General features: G+C 39.9%; 1 protein-coding gene across 1 annotated transcript; it reads right to left on the bottom strand.

Annotated features, from left to right (window-relative positions):
- Positions 1-7,787: 7,787 nt before the first annotated feature.
- Positions 7,788-20,003, bottom strand: UTP15 (UTP15 small subunit processome component). The gene is made up of 12 exons (XM_065656609.1): positions 19,825-20,003; positions 17,059-17,151; positions 16,790-16,974; positions 15,470-15,648; positions 14,520-14,645; positions 13,801-13,936; positions 12,564-12,648; positions 10,128-10,277; positions 9,830-9,931; positions 9,492-9,625; positions 8,922-8,980; positions 7,788-8,485 (listed from the first exon to the last, which is right to left on the bottom strand). Exons 1-12 carry the CDS (start codon positions 19,912-19,914, stop codon positions 8,262-8,264), a joined length of 1,563 nt encoding a protein of 520 aa, XP_065512681.1. The 5' UTR covers positions 19,915-20,003; the 3' UTR covers positions 7,788-8,261.
- Between the last annotated feature and the right edge of the window lie 92 nt (positions 20,004-20,095).

The following is a 20,095-nucleotide window of genomic DNA, read 5'->3' as shown; positions in this document are numbered from 1 at the left end:
CTTTCTTTGTAACAGCAGCATTTTAGCACAGTCCTACGGGGATTAAAAAAAGTTTACCCAAGTGCTCCAAGCAATCTGTGAAAGGATTAATGTTTTACTGTGAAGCAGTGGCTGTAACACTATGAAGTTGTATATTTCCTTGGTATCCCAAATATCTGGGAAACAGAGGAAATTAAAGGTAATCAGAGGAAGAGGGAAAAAAAAAAAAAGAGAGCTGAATCTGCTCAGTCTGGCATTAGAGCTCAAGTAAGGTCTAAGTATTAGTTTATTGAGTGGTGCTACCAGTTTCAAATCGACTAAGCCAATAGTAAAAATGTTATCCAAGTCCTCCGAGAACATCACCTGAGGTGGAAGCATGCTTTATTGCCATACCACTTTTTCATCCTATACTCATTTTCTGTACCCACAAGCATACTTGCAGGTCCTGATTTTTAAGCTGAAAACCACTTACCATGAGACTAGTAAACACATTAATAATCTGTGTTGGCAGTTTAAATAAATGGTACATAGAAAACAGCAACACAATTCAGACCAACATTTTCCTTAGCTGATATTCAAAGGCCTACATGTTGCCTATTCAACTAACAGAAGAGCTGTAGCAAAGCTGGCAAATACACTGAAAGCTCCTAGTTACAAGCACAAGATCACAAGCTGACTCACATTTCATAATCAAAAATTCAAGCTTACTGTCTTCTTACCAGATGTCCCTAACACAATTAAACCCCTCTAAGTCACCTTCACTGATTTAAATGCAAGATAGTTCCACCAGCATTTTGAAAAAGGAAGTCTATTAGACTGCTGCAAGAGAGCGCATGTCATTAGGGTACCTCCCTTAACGAGAGAAAGAAGCCAGCAAAACCCCATCACTACCCCTTGTGTTTCATTAGCTGTTTCATGGCTTTACGTGGTGTGTGTCCATCTCTAAAATTTGAAACTTTAAATTAGTTTGCTTTGTGTGGCTGATTACGCAGACAAACATTTGTGCAGAGCACAAGGAAGGAGGGACTTTATGTGCTGTACTTGCCAGAACAAGTCCACAAATCTGAGATTGCAAAGGTAATACACATGCTGGCTGTGGTGTGATCAGGACTTTGGAAGGTTAAATTTGCAAGGAGGAAAAATAAGAGACACAGGTTGACGGGTTGCAGACAGGTTAGGGCTGGCTTGCAACCACCTTACAGCTTTTTTCCTCTACATCCAACCCCAGCATACTTTACTGGAAGCACACATTGCTTTACTTCAGTTGCTATATTCACTTACCACTGAATATAGCAAGCTATCCAACTGCATATTATCCAAGAAAAGAAGACCAGCATAAGTGCATCTGCAGCAGCTGTAGACCCTCAGGATTTCAATTCCAAATTTTCCTAATTGAAAGAGTTACAAAAATAACTAGTTAAGAGTTGTAATTTAATTTACTTAATTTCCAACATTTTGTAGTATTACTCTAAGATACTGGCTTAGACCACAACTCCAGAGAAAATCATCTTTTGCATTTCCATCATGCAAACAAGGATTTAGTTAAACTTTTTGTATGCATTTGGACTATGCATGCAACATGACAAGTTTTGCTAAACTACCTTCAGATATCAAAGAAAAAAAAAGCACATACACTTCAGAAACTGTCTTCAGATCACATAGAACATCCTCGCATCAAAGTAGTGAGTGTTGCCCAGGACTTAAATGTCACTGACTAATGTTTACTCAGTTTTTCATTATGTGCAGAACAATTTCTGCATCAATATATCAGTTATTAAAAACAGCTTAAAGCAAAGAATTTGTGATCTGCCAACTGCTACCTTAATAAGACTTCAACTGTTTAAATGAATGCTTTGCTTTCAACACACACATGCAAGAAATAATGTTACAAATTTGAAAGCATCATAGGCAAAGAGGCAGTGAGGTGGTTTCTTGAGCTTACCCACTTAGTACCTACTACTTACTACTCTTCCTCCTACTCCTCTTATTCTCACCCCACCACATCCCAAGCAACACAGCTTGGCAAAACTTCTTCAAGTGAACTTCTGATATTACAGTCTTAATAAATGCTTACTAAAATAACTAAAATGCTGAAATAATCATTGCCTGAACAGCAAAGGTAGTGTTAGAAGTCATGGTAGGGTAAGCTCCAGAAAGCAAAGTAACTTTCACTAGAAACATTAAAAAAAAAAAAAATACAAGCCACTTTAAGCCATCTTCCATCATATCACTGTAGCTACAAATAGCAACATAGGTAAGGATTAAAGTCACAGTTTATACTCATATCTTTTTCCAAGGCAGTGTAAAGTATGTGCCTTTTCATTTTAAAAAGAGATTTTGAACGAAGTATTGAAAACTACATATGGAGGGTTTTTGTTTCTTCAGTTTTGCCTCTTTTTCAAGTATAAAAAGTGACTTTTGCTGAAAATTTGGTCTGTAGCCACAAAATTTGAATTTTAAATCATAAACTGTGGTATCCTAAAAAATCTGCTGTTTTTCCATAAAACTTCTGACTTCTTTGGTTTTCAGTATTTCAACAAGTTAGGTTACAGGCTCCAACCACGACGGAATGTCAGTGAAAGGTTGACTGTGGTTATCCAGAGCAACCTGAAAATGTTTCAGCTCAGTACTGTAACTGTAACTTTTGCACAAACTCTGGGCTCAAGTACATACATAAATCAAAAATCAAATATTTAGCAAGATGTGCTTGTGTTGCACAAGCATTCTTAGAGCCATTACAAATGCTTTTTGTTTGCTTTTAAATGCAGAGACATGACAGAGTCTGAAGACTAACGATGGCTATTTGCTGACAAAAGCAATGCCAAATTCACCATCCAGGCAGACTTCTGCGATATAATGAGGTGCTTCATCTGGGCAGGGCCACAAAAAAAATTTGGATCTATGAAGGGGTATGTTGTATTTCTTTGTTTGCTGGTTTCCTTTTAAGTAAGGGGTATCTCAAGCCTGCTTTGAAGTGCTCAAACTTTTTCCTAACACAGCCCACTCTTTCACACTTTCACACTAGGGTCAACTCACATTTCAAACCTAAAGCAGAAATCCTTGGCAGATGGTTAAATTATCTGAAAGCATCGAGAAATCTATTCTGCATCTAAACTTCAGATTCTAGGTGTGTATTGTTTCCACTTACTGTTGTGAGCACATGAACTGATTTATGCTGTCTCAACTCCAGAACTCCATCAGTGACTAAATAAAAATGGCAACTCTCTAAGTAGGAACCTATTTCATTTGAGGAGGGCTGGACGAAGCACGTACTTTGAGACAGTACTAGTATTGAAACAACTCTCTTGTGATGGCTCATGCATTAAGTTGTGGGGGAACTCAGCCTGGTACATACACAACAAGAATATTTCCATCTTCTTTTATATTCATCTATTTTCCAGCACTTCCTGCTGCATCAATCAATCAGAAATTGCTTGCTTTATTAGTGACTTCAATATTACACTTATACATCATTGCCCATTCACATTTTACTGTTTTCTCTGTCAAATTCTTTACACTTTGTATAGCAGCCTTTTAGCAACTGCCATTACCAGTGCATCTTCACAAATATTATCACTCAGACCCTTCCACTAAAGAAAGGTTAGTGATGCATAATGCCAAAACTACTCAGGAACATTAATATTTTCTGCAACAAAAAAACTTGAGTACAAATTTTGCATTCAAATATCCTATTTTATCTTGTTTGGAAAGACAAGCTTATTTAAAATATCTGTATTTATCATATCAAGTAAACTTCAAAAATCTAACCCAAGCTGTCTTATTTCTTATGCTGTTGGCACTCTGATGGGATCAGCAATACAGACAACCTGGTTAGAAGGCGAAACACACTGAACAGAAGATGTCTTCTCAAATATTGAGCAAGAAAGTGCCTGCCAGCCTGGGAACCAGAGCATCCTTGAGAAGCATCTTTGAAGTGCAGCTGGGCACCAAGAAACTGCAGACATCTTGAGGTACCCTTGATATGCACAAAACCAAGCAAATGTAACAGCAACTTATCATGTGCAAAGGTGAAAAATAGTCTGGAAAAAATCCTGAGAAAGTAGGAATTAGTAAATGCGGTTGGCTGTTCCAACTGAAAGACCAGAAAAAAGACTGAAAAAATAAAAATTGGTCTCACAAAATAGAAAACATCATTATCTATTGGCTGCCGCATGTGGTGGCATCCTATCCCCCCTTTTGTCTCTGCAATACAAAAATGTCTTGCTTTCTACCCAAAATGAAGCCACTCCCTGTAAGAACTTCCCATGCACACACCCTTTTCTATGAGATCTCCTAGATTAATCAGACTCTCTCCGGGGACACCTGGCTGCTCCAGACTCCATGATGCAGGTCATCTTTGAAGCAAGACCTTGTCCATTGTCGATTAGTCCCACTTCTGGGATGTGTTTCATTGGTCCCAATTCTGCGATCAGTTTATACGTGAGCTTATATGTAATTAATCATATATGCTGCTTTACTAGTAATAATTTTGTAATAGCCTTTAATACTGAAACATATACTTGTTTTATTATTGGTCTTTAAATGGAACCAGCTCAACTACAGTGCAACAAAAAGAACAGCTTTAATATATAATAAGGGATAAAATAATTTTTAATCAGATGTAAAGAGAAAGCCAGCAACAGTAGATGAAATCCAATACCTGATCAATCCAGATCTCCAAGAGCCAGAGATAACCATCATCTATTTTCACTTCATTTGACAGTGAAAAATATACAGGAAAAAATAGAATTGTGTGTAACAGTTTCTTCATAAGAGCAGCTTTTTGCAAATTCAGGTGGTGATGCAACAAACCTACCAAATCCTAAATTCCCTTCCAGATGGGGAAACGGCATCATAATTCACAAAGAAGTCGAGGTCTGGGAGCTCATCTAGTAGCCATCCTCCCCACCCACTTCCACACATTCAACTCCCTGAGCAGAAAGGCAAAGACGTGGTTGACAATTTAATACCCCCATGGTTATGTTAGCACTCCGTTCCTCCTGCCAAACTAAATGTGGAACTACTGCCTCTGACCCCACGCTGGAGGGAGCATCCTCTTTTTCCCAGTGTGTACTTGTGACACAAACCCAAAGCTTACTCATACAGAGAGGAAAAACATCAGTTGCGTGCAACTGCTGATGAGACCGTGTTGTGCCTTCTACAGATCAGAAAGGGTCAGAAAGACTTGCCAGAGAGAGCACACAAGGGACCCCTCTAGAACTCCATTCCAGACCTTGTTCTGGTCTAACTAGTTAAATCTGACAGAGTCATAGAATCATACTGGAATTAACCAGATAAATTGCTTCACCAATAACAGCCATGCACCACCACACCACAGAATTTGAGAAAGAGCTCTCTATCTGTCAATCCTATCCGTGTCTGGGCTGGGCGAGTTTTCCCATGCCACAGCCTGACGACATGTTGTTTATCTTTAGTAAGCCTTAACAGGGAAATGGGGATAACGTGTTTTCTGGATCCAAATATAAAGTACACACACACACACAGAGTATGTGGTCACATTCAAACTGCTGAGTTTTTTCATAGAATCATAGAATATCTCCAGTTGGGAGAGAATCATAGTTTAGGTCGGAAGAGACCTTCAAAGGTCACCTAGTCCAAACCCCCTGCAATGAGCAGGGACATCTTCAACTAGATCAGGTTGCTCAGAGCCTCGTCCGGCCTGGTCTTGAATGTCTTCAGGGTCATGGCATTTATCACCTCTCTGGGAAACCTGCTCCAGTGTTTTACCACCCTCACTGTAAAAAAAATCTTCCTTATATCTAGTCTGAATTTACCCTCTTTTAGTTTAAAACCATTATCCCTTGTACTATCGCAACAGGCTCTGCTAAAAAGTCTGTCCCCATCTTTCTTATAGGCCCCTTTTAAGAACTGAAAGGCTGTAATAAGATCTCCCTGAAGCCTTCTCCTCTCCAGGTTGAACAACCCCAACTGTCTCAGCCTTTCCTCGTAGGAGGGGTGTTCTATCCCTCTGATCATTTTTGTGGCTCCTCTGGCCCCTCTCCAGCAGGTCCGTGTCTTTCCTGTACTGAGGGCTCGGGAGCTGGATGCAGGACTCCAGGTGGGGTCTCACCAGAGCAGAGTAGAGGGGCAGAATCACCTCCCTTGACACTCCTTTTGATGCAGCCCAAGATATGATTTGCCTTTAGGGCTACATGTGCACATTGTCAGCTCATGTCCAGTTTTTCATCCACCAGTACCCCCAAGTCCTTCTCTGCAGGGCTGTTCTAAATCCCTTCATTCTCCAGTCTGTATTGATATCAGTGGTTGCTCCGACCCAGATGCAGGACCTTGCACTTGGCCTTGTTGAATCTCATGATGTTCACATGGGCCCACTTCTCGAGCTTGTCCAGGTCCCTCTGGATGGCATCCTGTCCCTCAGGTGTGTCAACTGCACCACTGAGCTTAGTGTCATCTGTAAACTTGCTGAGGGTGCACTTGATCTCATTGTCTGTGTCACCAATTAAGATATTAAATAGTACTGGTCCCAATATGGACTCCCAAGGGACACCACTTGTCACCAGTGTCCATCCAGACACTGAGCCATCCACCACTACTCTCTGGATGCGACCATGCAGCCAGTTCCTCATCCACTGAACAGTCCTCCCATCAAACCCATACCTCTCCAATTCACACCAAACTAGACTGCTATTTTAATCTAACTTCTTCCTATGGTTCTGCTAGCCAGACATCAAACTTTGAACCACTACAGTGGACACATACTTTAGACATTAATATTGTTAGTAAGAACTAAGAATATGTTTCACATCAAGGTCAGTGGTTCTCAAGCCACGGAACTCTAGGCTGCCAAGAGAAATATCCAGCTTCAACTCCAAGCACTACTGAAGCGTCATGGAATACTCATTTTGTGTGAAGTCTCCTAAGAGAGATTGTCTGATTAAGTCACACAATTAAAGTAACACACAGATTTCCTAAAAGACAAAAGAAAGTACAGGTCTATTAGCAGGAATACAATAAAAAAGTAAGCAGCAAGGAAACTAAAAGTTTAAAATTTGCATGAACATGCTCATCATTATTACCTATTATCATACTAAGTTTTCAAAACCAGCAAATCCCAGTAGCCAGGAACATCCATTGCTGACATATTAATTTAAGGGTAGACCAGATACTGTTCCACACTTTTCAAAGATTGTTAAGATTGTAGGTAGAACTTGCAAAATTGCCCATGTTATTTCTACCACTGACATCCATCTCTCACTGCCAAACTAAAGCAAATTCCTTTTGCAGGAAATTCATATTATATCTTAAATAAATTCCAAGCCAAGGGGGAAAATGCAAGTCACAGAAAACCAGCTAAGGACAAAGTTCTATCCTACTGTCATCCTACGTGTGTTGAGCAGGCTTTGGCACACCCATCTTCCTGAAGTATACCATCTTCCTCCAGCCTTGCTTGAAGTTAAAATAAAACATTACCCCAGCATTCAAATACATGCTGATAACAATGTAGACTCAAATTGCATCTACTGTACATTGAAAGTGATAAAATTACATAAAAAATGAGTTCTTTTACTTGACCGAGGCTTTTGTCGCTGTTGTGCAGTTTACTTATGCACTACATTAATTTAATTTGAATTAATTTCCCTTTAGAAGTAGGAAACATCTATTTTCTAGAGAATTATAATTCATAAATGTATATGCATTGTTTAAAAAATTGAACTTTTTTCAATATACATAAGCATATTTATTCTATTATACTAAACAAAACAAAAAATAACAAGGACTTGTTTTCTTTAGTCATTTTGCTGTTTCCTATGAATTTGTGGAAGTCTGAAATAGAGATGAAGAAAGGAGAGAAAAAACAAAGTAGTCAAGTTTTATCAAATACATACATGGTTTAATTCCTATGTCCAAGTATGTGAGATGGCATATTAACCTTAAATAAGGACAATGACACATTAAAATTAGGCAAGATTCAATTATATTCTAGTAAATAAAAACAAAAAATTGTTTTCTAAATCAAATAATGACTATTGTATGCACAAAACATTCTTTAAAAGTTACATAACTTTGGAATAAAACTTTAAAATTCAATTGTTTGAAAAATATTGCATGGAAAATTTTGAAAAAGTCCTTCTTTCTCTTCTTCAGTAATTCAGCCTATTCAGAAACACAGTTTAGAAGACAGACCTTCAACACAGAGGGGCTTATTTTGAAAGTCATTATTATAAAAAGTTACCAGAAGAACAGGTCATGTATTTCAAGTCCACATTATTTTTGTGACAATTTGTTGTGATGGCTGTCAGTCAATTATTCGTAATTGTTTCAATGGTCTCTGTAAGACCATTACTTTTGTTCTCTTCTGGATAAGTAGCACTTTTCTTAGTAAAAGTAGCAAACAGTGTATCCATCATTCCCAAAACTTCTAGTAGTTCCTCTTGATAGTCAATTTCTTTTCCTATGGCTTCTTGAAGTTTCAAGAATTGTCTATCGACAATCGCCGATTGCCCAACCACAGGCTGATAAATGTCTGTAAAGAAAAATCACTTAAGAATCCACAGATCCATAAAACCATGAAAATTGTCCAACATTATGGAAAATAAAGACGATTTTAGCGGTGTTCTGAAAACAGTGTTAATGATTGGTATGTACTCACAGTAAGTCAAACTAACAGAAGTTTTTATGACCCCAAGTACTATTTTTACCTCACTGGAGAAGCAGAAGTAAGTATAGAAACACAAAGTATCAAAGATACCTAGAGAACATGAGGAGCTTCCAGCAACCAGTGCAAATCAGATAACTGACTGTAATCAAAGTTATCTGGCAATACCTCTTTTTGCATCATTCTCTTGACACTGAGTTCATACTTTAAAAGTAATGCATAAAAGTTTGTTTTCTTAAAAATGTAGCACCTTTTACCTTATTTCCAAGCCAGCTCTGAGTATCTTTTTTTGTACTGTACTTACCAGTGATCATATCTGCAACAGTTACCAGTACAGGAGTAAACCTAGGCTCAATCACACGTCTGCAAAAATAGAAGACATCCCAGTTTTACTGGTTTTTGCCAGCTGCACTCCTCCCACCACCACACGTCTTTCTCATACAGGCACATGGACAATGTTTTCTTTGTCAAAAGGTGTCACAGAACAGCAGTCAGAGATGTGAATCAAAAAAGCTCCGTGAGATATTTACTCTCCTCTTCTCAGGAAGGCAGTGGGGTTGGAGGACTGAAAAAAGCCTCACGTACATGAAGACATGAGCTTAATCAAAGCGAGAGAAAATAATAGGGCAAGGGTAGAATATCTGACAAAGTAAAACATAGTCTCTCATACTACTAGCAAATTTTTTTGATGCTAACAAGTAAACTAGTTCAGTCCTATGAGTGAAATCCCAGACCTCGATATCAGAAAGCAGAAGGCATGTGAGATTTCAAGAGTACCAGTGTTCCACCCATGATCTGTTGAGACACTGTGGCAAAAGTTATTAAGAAATATAGGTCTCAAAATAGTCACAGAGAACTCAGGTTAAAATAATACCTTGCCACAAAAGTAAGAAGGAGATTAATTTGCTTCTCGTCTCGGCCTGCAAGTGCACTCCTCAGTGTTCCTCTGCGATGCAGTTCCTGCATGACTGCAACTGTAACTTCAGGAGTATGAAGCCTGATGGGTGGCTGGACATATGTAAGAAGAGTTTAGTACCAAAGCAACATCTTTACACAGAAAACAGGGCTGATATAAGCAAAACCAAAATGGAACCCACACAAGTTTGATTCTTTTCTAGTTACACAGTGAAATAAAATTAGCTTGACATACAGAAAACATCCACATCAGATGACAGCACATAACTCTTGATGAAACAAAACTCAGTGCCTCACCTCCAATACTGCATCGAGGGCCTTGGAAGACTGAAAGCTCTTCAGCAGCTTGTCGTATTTCCTCAAAACGCGTTTTACTGGTTTACTGACACAGAAATCTTCCTAGAATTGAAAGACGAGTTCAGAATAAGATAGCCACACAGAATGGATTAGATGTATTATATCACCACGAAAAAGCTTATATGTCTTTGTATCTTCCTCCTTTTCCCTTTCTTCAACTTAGCACAAACCAAAACAAAAAAAAAAAAAAAGAAATTGTGAGGAGTGCTTCAGTATATATTTTCTCACCCCCCTATACCTGTTTTGGCATGTAAGTTCTTCCTTTCACATAGGTTCTATATGCTGGTTGTCTCTTCTTTTGAGACTCTTCTTTCCTTTCTTCAGGTTTTCTGTGTTTAACATTTAGCACTCCATTGGTCATGCCTACAACTATGGTTTCATCTTCAGGCTAAAATGAAGAAATCGCAGAGTGAGGAACCTAATGTTTTATTTGATGATGCATGCTCTACCATACAGATTTTTACATTTTTATGCTTCATGCTAAGGCTCTAATCACACTATCATAGACTAACTTAAGTTGGAAGGTCCCATGGTCAACTACCTTATTCAGAACAGTGACAGCTTCAAGACTATAACCAAAGCAACATTATCCATCTAATACACTTTTAACAAATAGTTAGAGGGACTACAGCCTGACTACAGAAGCAAACTTAAATATGCATTAACATCCTTCTGTAAGTATAATCTATGACAGTTTGCTTGTTTGTTTTCAATGATGTACAACTGCCTTTGGCTATTACATGCTATATATAACCGACATGAACACCATCTATGAGAAAGCGATCATGGACCAGCAGGATTTTGAGAAACGTGGGAAAGTTGCTCAAAATACAAGTTACTGGTATAAGTTTTACCTATATAACAAAGGTTGCACATATTTGATACTGGAGTTTATAATTTAAATGATACACTGGAGAAAAAGACAGTTTTCATATATAAAATAGTGAGTTCTGACCTGTTACTATTATATTAACAGACAATACTATAAAAACTTCAAACATGAGCCAAATGCTCAACAAGGAAAAAAAACAACCAAAACCACAAAGCCTTAGGAATTACTACAGAAGAAATAAAAACTAGCAAGTCATTATGCCACTGAATAAATTAATTGTTTATCCACATCTTAAACCCTACATGAGTCATTCTCAAAACATACTAGTGGATTCAGAATAGAAGAATCAAAAAACCCTGAGGAAAATGAAAGACTGGCTTGATTTGAGACAGAACTCTTCAGCAGGGGAAAAAAAAGACAATTGAGGAGGGATATGATAAAAGCCTACAGAATTATGACAGGTATGGATGGAGATCAGCTGGTCAATGTCTCATTTAGGGGCATCAAATGAAGCTAATGAAGGATCAAATGGAACAAAACAAGGCAATTCTTCACACACCAAGTAGCAGAAATGTGCAATTCCTTGTCCAGGAACATAGTGAAGGTTAAAAGTTTGTCCAATGTCAAGGAGAGACTGAGCAGGTTTATGCAAGATAAATTCATTGAAATACACATAAACTACACTCTGATGAGCAAATTTCGCATCTGAAAATGAGTTTGGAGTTTGGCAGAGTAACAGGAAACTTACCATACACACTTCCCTGTGTTTAGTTTTCCATATGCATCTACTTACAGCTATAGTTGGAAGCAGAGTCTTGAGCTAGACCAGCCTTTAGTTCGGCCCAGTAGAGCCAGCCTTATGTTCTCATATGACAGCTTAAAACTCAAGGGTTTTAGTCAATATGAAATAAATGATCATGTTTCAAAAGACATGTACACACTACAGGTATCTCACATTACGCAGCTGCTGTGGAGGCTTAGAGGGCATGGGGTTTTTTTGGTTCTGTATTCTTCACCTCAGCCAATATAGTTCAAAACTCGTTTAGCTCTAGCTCCCTAGTGAACAAGGTAGGAAACACAGGAAGGAAAACACCTCCTCCATGCACATCCTGAGTTCCAGGAGAGCAGGACAACAGTAAGATATCAAAGGTAGTAAAGATCCCTTCACAGTCCCTTTTACATGTCTTTCAGACACTACATAAAAGGGCGACTACATGATGACAGCATTGTTTTAAAATATAGAGCTAGCCTCCAAATTTCTGGCCAGCAGGTCATTTATCTATTAGAATTCAAATGTTTCAGAGAAACGAGTCTTTGCTTTCTGTTTCCAAGACAATAAGACACATGCCTTGGCAGACAAGTTTGTTAATGCTCATGCCTCATTCCCTCTCTTTTCTTCCTCAGGCCAATCTGACACCAACAACTTTTAAAATAAGTTCACCCTATTCTAAATTTCTCAACAAATTAACTGCTTTTTATTTTTATCACTGCCACACAAAAGGACTCAGAAGATTCATGAAAGGAAAAAGATGAGTAAAATCTTATTAAAGTCAAAGGACTTCCTGTCCAATCTGAATACTTTTCCTATGATTTACACTGTCCTTGATAAACACATATTTTGGTACAGATGTAATCAGATTACATCTGAATGTATTATGTATTATGTTTAAAACCTCTTAATGCATTTTTTACTCAGGAGGAATATATTCAATCATCCTACTTTGTATGTACAGCGTTATTCTGAAATGGGTACTCAATAGCAATAAAAGCAAAAATTAATTACTTCAGTGACTTAAAGGTATCAGTAATTACTTTGCCTAGACAGATTTCTAATGTACTTACCGACAACGCAAGACTGAGGATGGATGTTGCATAGTTAAAGCTGTGAACTACTTTGTAGGAAGTAGTACTGTAAATCTTCACATGCCTACATGCAAGAGTAATAATTAAAACCTTGTTAGTCATGCCTTATTGTAGACACTTTACAGGAACTTCATCACTCTCAACTTCTATAGATCATTTAAGGAAACTGAGTATTTATACAAAGCATTCTTCAGACTGCCACTGACCTTCTTGGTTATTACCTCTCCTGCAACAGAAAGCTTCTGTCAAAAGATAGAAAAAAGTCAAGAAAGGATTACCCTTACCCAAAAAAAAGATGAAAATGGGGCAAGGACAGAAAAAGTAATTGAAGGCAGATGTAGTGACAACCTGACTTTAGCAATGCTTATCAGGAAACAGTAAGACAGCACTTCTTCAAAGTTGTTCTTAAAATTTAAATCTAAGATCTATCGACAATTTCTGGAAATAAATCCACAGATATTCTTATATCCAGCTGCTCTTTAATGATTTGGTTGAAAGTAGGAAATATTTAACAAATGGGAAAACGAAACATTATTTTACAACAAGTATGAACTTTAGTGTTGTGAGCACTGAATGACAAGAGTGATCCTTCATCTTATGTTTTGTAATCATAAAGCCTGAGGAAGCCTAGGAAGTACAGGAGGGAGAGAGGAGGGAGGGAGAGAGGAGGGAGGGAGGGAGGGAGGGAGCAGACCGCTATCATTTCAGACCACTTCATATTTCTAACGTCTCAGAGACAACACATTGAGTAGTGCTACTCAGCAACTCAACCCAACCAAATGAAAACGCAGGGAGGACGTATCTCACCTGTTCATTTTGGCTACAGAAAGCAACAGCACAGAGACACAAAAATCAGGCTCTTTAAAGGTGAATACTAAACCACTTTCAGTTACATGAAATGTATTAAAGTGTAGTTACTTTACAGAGACTGCAAAGGTCAGTTCAGAGATTCAGAAAAATGAATATTCAAAAGTTCCCTACAAGCATTCCCAAATGACACATGCAACCCTTACTGGCATTCAGGCTAATAAAAGCTTAATGCATACAGCAGTACAGACCTTGGCCCCAACACATGTTTTCAAGTAAGCTTTACCTCTAGCAGTTAAAAGTGTTTAAGCCCAAAAAACATGCAGATTTCACACTGACATAGAATTACCTTCAAAGCAAAAAAATCCTTAAGAATTTAAATGGCAACAAAGCCACAAAATACACCAACCTGTCCAAGGATCCTGACAATAACCTCTGGCCAGAGCTGTTCAGGCATAAACAAGTTACAGTTTTATGGTGATTTTTAAGTGAAACTAGTAATTGTCCGCCTTTTAGTATATCCCAAACTTTGACATATCGACCACCTGTGAGAAGGAAGCACAAAAAATCGTTTGACATACATACACATTTATGCTTCTCTGGAGAAGTTTTCACATTGATACAATGGCTCCTTCGTAGAATAGTTTTCTGTACCTACTCATCATCCCCATCCATTACGACTGTCTCCTGGGACAAAACACACTACAAGCCTGCTCTTTTTTTAGGCCACTCTGCAGGCACAGTTGAGTGATTCAACATACTTTTTATAGAAAAAAGAAGAACGTAGACACCACCGGCTTACAGGACTTCTGATACAATGGTAAGAAGATAACAAAAAACCTTGTCAATCATCAAGAGAAAGATAGTCACATCCTTTCAAAATTTAAGTATGTTCATTCCTTCACTTTAGCATTGGGCTAAAGTGAGTCTCTTTCTTTTTTTTGGACCAACCACAAGAAAATCAAAAAATACCCCTACCTTCACCCTCCAGATCAACACAGATTCCTAAAGAAGATCTTGCATCACCTACTACTTCATAACCAAATGAAAAAAACACACGAGAAAGCAGCAGCTGAAATATTTCTCAAATTAGGGCCACAGAAAAGAAATTTGATTTTATTGAAGTACCTGCAGATACTAGAAGCCCACCAGACTGGAATAGAAGCACACTCTCCACAGGGTGGCCATGTTCTATTGTCATGACACTACTTTTTGTTCGTGCATCAAATAGTTTCACGGTATGATCATAAGAACCTGCAAACAACACCGTAAATAGCTTCAGTTTCATAGTTTCAATTATGTCAGGAACTAGAACAGCCACATTCTACAATCTAAAGGAGCTCCTGCCAAATTGAAACCTTTTTAAGCCATACACTGAGAATACCTTGTGGTTTACATTCATTAATTTACAGCCTTCAGGCAACATAAGTCTTCCAATTCTAGCCCTAGCAACACGTTAGGCCTTAAAAGTAATTTAAGTCTTAATTTCATTTCCATTCCCTTAATCAAATGTATTTATATAAAAAAAGAGTAGGCAACCTGATGAAACCTTGTCTCTTTTGGCTCCTAAATTAAGGAATACTCATTTTTTTCATAGCAATTTACCACAGACTAATAGAAAGCTAGTGCTAGGGAAATCAAAAGCAACTAGTTTCAAATAACTCCTCATCTGACCCATCACTTCCAAGTCTGCCACTTTTGGGCTGTACAAACTACAATGGAACTACTGTCCTCCTCTGGAACCCTGATAAAACACTGAAGTCTGGCCCAACTAAGGGACACATTAGCAGGACTTTCTTAAAAATTTAAAAGGACAGTCAGAACAGTCCAATTAACCCTAACAGGCTAAAGCAAAAAAATGTTAAACATTAGTTAACTCAGAGTTTTCCTACCAACACCAGTGTCAAACTGGTGTTAAAAAGCAAGCAAAAAGGAAACAACAAAGTAGGCATTGAGTAGGAAGACAGATCCTCCATGTTTAAAATATAATAAGCAAGATCCTACTGTACCAAAAACTATTTTTTGCATTTTTCTTCAATTAAATCCAAAAGAAATATAGATTTAAAAGAAAATCAAACCTGTTATAAAGACATCTGCATTCACTTTACTTGCACAGCCGCACCTCACATAGTCAGTATGCTCCTTGTATGAGATGATTTCTGTACCATTTGGAATATCCCACAAACTTGACGAATAATCATCACCACCAGAAAATATTCGGTATTTATCAGACAGGAAGCCCACTACATGAACAGCTCTAGAAACCAAAGCCCACAATACACAAAGTTAAAATATATACTTGTTTCCAGAACAGTTAGTCTTCATGAAGAGCTTATTAAGATATTATCTCTAACTTAAGAGCGCAAAGTATTTACTGTTAGAAGTTACAAAGCCTCACTTTAGACGTTAAAAACACTTTAGTTTTTATATTTCCAGTCAGAAAAGGGTCATGCTGATAGATGCTTACCTAAGCACTGATATGATCTGCCTTAAAGGTTTTACAGGTCTACTAGCTGCTCATTCAAAAGCTGCAAATTCTGCCTGTTACTTAGAAGTCTGCGCACTAGCACTGTCCTTTAGAAAAAAATTATAATAGTGAGTTTTAAGTATGACTAGGTCAGACACTCTTCTTGTCCTTTAAAACCACTATTTAAATCCGTATTATTAATATCATCGTAACATCCCAACAAAGAATGACTTTGACAGAAAACATAGATACTCTAAATCTTATTACAGTTTCCCTAGTGGTTAGGGCATAAGATAATATCACATCTTTAATGACAGACGTAAAATAGAAACACTCTTAAGGTCTGCCTGCGTGCTTTCCAGTGAAAGGAGGTTTGTTGTTGTTGTTGTAGACAGATAAAACATGTATTGGTCTTCCACAGCACAATCTGTTTAATCTAAGGATTATTACTATCTTCTCTACACTGGTACATCAGAACTCTTCTTCTAACTCCTTCCGAACCCCAACCCCACCCCACAATCAGGCACTTGTTCTATTTTGGTGTTTTAAGGGGTGCCTGGTCTTCCTGGTGTATTTCTTCAGTGTTTTTGTTTATCCACTTTTTAGAACTCTTTTCCTGTCAGCATCAAATAAAATGTGCTTATCAATGCCATGTAGTCATGAGACTATGTCTACACAACATATTAACAGACATCTACCTGAATTAGAAAATGTATTTACTCTTCCATTTACTCAATTCATATTTAGAATTTTTTTTAATCCAATTTTACATTCAATTTTAAAATCTACTTTTCAGTAAGATCTATCTGAGACAGTTGCAAGCAACATATCAGATCAGTGTTATTCAGTTTTCAGCAACATGCAAAGCAGACACATGTAAATACATGAAACAAGTCTATGCACACAAATGAAAAAAACAAGATTGTCTTACTTAGTAGGACCATCAAATTGTCTCAGCGGTGCTCTTCCACTAATGTCAAAGAGGCGAATGCTACCTTCCTCGCTGCCAGCCACAAGCAGATTGCCATCATCACGGTATGTGGCACAATAAGCAGCATCTTTGAACCGAGAAAATGTTTTGATTGGTTCCTGAGAGTAACGACCATAAATGTGGATCTAGCAAAACAAGAAGACATTACATTTGATCATATGATACCAGCTGACGGACAATAACACAAAAGCTTCAGGACAGCAACTTACCCTTGAGGAGGCTGTGACAGCATAGTTATATGGAGGAACTGGAGAGAAGTGGATTTTATTTACTGCACCAAATTCCTTTATCTGAACAGGTGTCTGAAACAATTGTGATAAAGATCATTAAATGCCCATCAGCACACCATCAAAAATGAAAACAGCAAAACAATGCCTTTTCTTCCTACTAAGAGACTAAAACTCCATTTTGAACCAAATTATTTTAAAATACAATCCTACTGAGTTTATCTTCCACCAGGCTACATCTGCTCTTACAGGTTTTTTTCCAATTAACACATTACAACTGACCCATTAACTACGTGCTTTGAGGAAAAAACAACTTCATAAACTTGAGAATGTTTAAAAGTACTTGGACTAGTGGCACGAAAGCAGTAAAACTAAAGGGCAAGAAGGAAATGCAAATGCAGTGGAAGCAGGGATGGGTATGTTGGAAGAGCACAGGGACACTGCCCGGTTGTGTAGGGGCAGCGGCAGGAAGGCCAAGGCGCAGCTGGAGCTGAACTCGGCAAGGGACGCAAACAATAACAAGAAGGGCTTCTACAGGTACCTCAACCAATAAAGGAAGGACAAAGAAAGCATAACCTCCCCAATGAACATGACTGGCAACCTGGTAAAAATGGGCAAGGAGAAGGCTGAGGTACTCAACGGTATTGTTGCCTCTGTCTACACTGGCAACCTCTCTTCCCACTCCTCTCGAGTGGATGAACTGCAAGACAGGGACTGGAGGAGCAAAGTCCCTCCCACTGTAATATAAGAGAAGATCAGGTTCATGACCACCTGAGGAACCTGAACATACATAAGTCTGTGGGACCTGATGAGATGCATCCCAGTGTCCTGAGGGAACTGGCTGATAGAGATGCTAAGCCACTCGACAAGATATTTGAGAAGTCATGGCAGTCAGGTGAAGTCCCTGGTGACTGGAAAAAGGGAAACATTGCACCCATTTTTATAAAGGGTAGAAAGGACCCTGGGAACTACTGACCTGCCAGCCTCACCTCTGTGCCTGGGAAGCCCATGGGAAAGATCCTCCTCGGAGCTATGCCAAGGCACGTGGAGGACAGGGAGGTGATTCGAGACAGCCATTGTGGCTTCACCAAGGGCAAGTCCTGCCTGACCAACCTAGTGGCCTTCTGCAATGGAGTAACTACATCAGTGGACAAAGGAAGGGCTACGGTTGTCGTCTACCTGGATTTCTGTAAGGCCTTTGACACGGTCCCCCACAACATCCTTCTCTCTAAATTGAAGAGGTATGGGTGTGATGGGGGGACTGTTCGGTGGATGAGGAACTGGCTGGATGGTCTCATCCAGAGAGTGGTGGTGGATGGCTCAATATCTGGGTGGACACCAGGGACAAGGAGCGTCCCTGAGGAGTCCATATTGGGTCCACTACTATTTATTATTATATCTTCCTCAATGACATAGACCAGGAGTGTCAAGCTCATTTTCACTAGGGGGCCACATCAGCCTCGCGGTTGCCTTCTGAAGGGCCGAATGTAATTTTAGGACTGTATCAATGTAATTTTAGGACTGTATAAATAGTCTTAAAATTACATTTGGACCTTTGAAGGTAACCACGAGGCTGATGTGGCCCCCTGGTGAAAATGAGTTTGACACCCCTGACACAGAGAGTGGGATCAAGTGCACCCTCAGCAAGTTTACAGATAACACCAAGCTCAGTGGTGCAGTTGACACCCCTGAGGGACAGGATGCCATCCAGAGGGACCTGGACAAGTTCGAGAAGTGGGCCCATGTGAACATCATGAGATTCAACAAGGATAAGCGCAAGGTCCTGCATCTGGGTTGGAGTGACCACTGGTATCAATACAGACTGGAGAATGAAGGGATTTAGAACAGCCCTGCAGAGAAGGACTTGGGGGTACTGGTGGATGAAAAACTGGACATGAGCTGACAATGTGCACAGGTAGCCCTAAAGGCAAATCATATCTTGGGCTGCATCAAAAGCAGCGTGGCCAGCAGGTGGAAGGAGGTGATTCTGCCCCTCTACTCTGCTCTGGTGAGACCCCACCTGGAGTCCTGCGTCCAGCTCCCGAGCCCTCAGTACAGGAAAGACATGGACCTGCTGGAGAGGGGCCAGAGGAGCCACAAAAATGATCAGAGGGCTGGAACAGCTCTGCTGTGAGGACAGGCTGAGAAGTTGGGGTTGTTCAGCTTGGAGAAGAGAAGGCTCTGGGGAGACCTTATTGTGGCCTTTCAGTACTTAAAAGAAAGATGAGGGCAGACTTTATAGCAGGGCTTGTTGCGATAGGACAAGGGTAATGGTTTTAAAATAAAAGAGGAGATTCAGGCTAGACATGAGAAAGAAACTTTTTACAGTGGGGCTGGTGAAACACTGGCCCAGGTTTCCCAGAGAGGTGGTAGATGCCCCATCCCTGGAGACATTCAAGGCCAGGCTGGACGGGGCTCTGAACAACCTGATCTAGTTGAAGATGTCCCTGCTCATCGCAGAGGGGTTGGACTAGGTGACCGCTCAAGGTCCCTTCCAACCTAAACTAGTATTTGATTCTATAATTCTACGACTCTGAAAAAATATTCTAGGACAGTAACTACGTCTGTTGGTCCAACCTGGGGCACAACTCAGCCTCGTCTCCCAGGAAGCCGTTTAACAGGTTTCAGGGCGACACTCGGGAACCGCTTCTGACCGAAAGCCGCAAGAGCTGGCAGAAGCAGCTCTCACGGACCGGGCAGACAGAGGGTCCCTGGGCAGGCCCGCTGCCCCGCGGCGCCGCCTCCTACCTTGTAGCCCCGCCAGTACAGCGTGTCCTGCGTAATCTTCTCCCCGAGCTTGGGGAACGCCTGAACCACCACCGGCTTGTACGCGGCCATGTCTGGCCAGGAGCGGCCGCCGCCGAGCGCTGCTCCCGCCGGCGCCCGAAGGCCACGCTGCGCCCGCGCCGCGATGGCGGGTCCCACGCCGGCCTCCGCGACACGCACCGGGCCCGTGTGGGCCCAACGTCATCAGGAAGCGACTCCCCCCAGCCAATCGACACCGCGGCGAAGGGTGAGT

This window comes from Caloenas nicobarica, chromosome Z (assembly GCF_036013445.1).
Source record: "Caloenas nicobarica isolate bCalNic1 chromosome Z, bCalNic1.hap1, whole genome shotgun sequence".
Taxonomy (NCBI): Eukaryota; Metazoa; Chordata; class Aves; order Columbiformes; family Columbidae; genus Caloenas; species Caloenas nicobarica.
The sequence above is the reverse complement of the archived record's forward strand: the minus strand, read 5'-3'. Positions and strand labels throughout refer to the sequence as shown.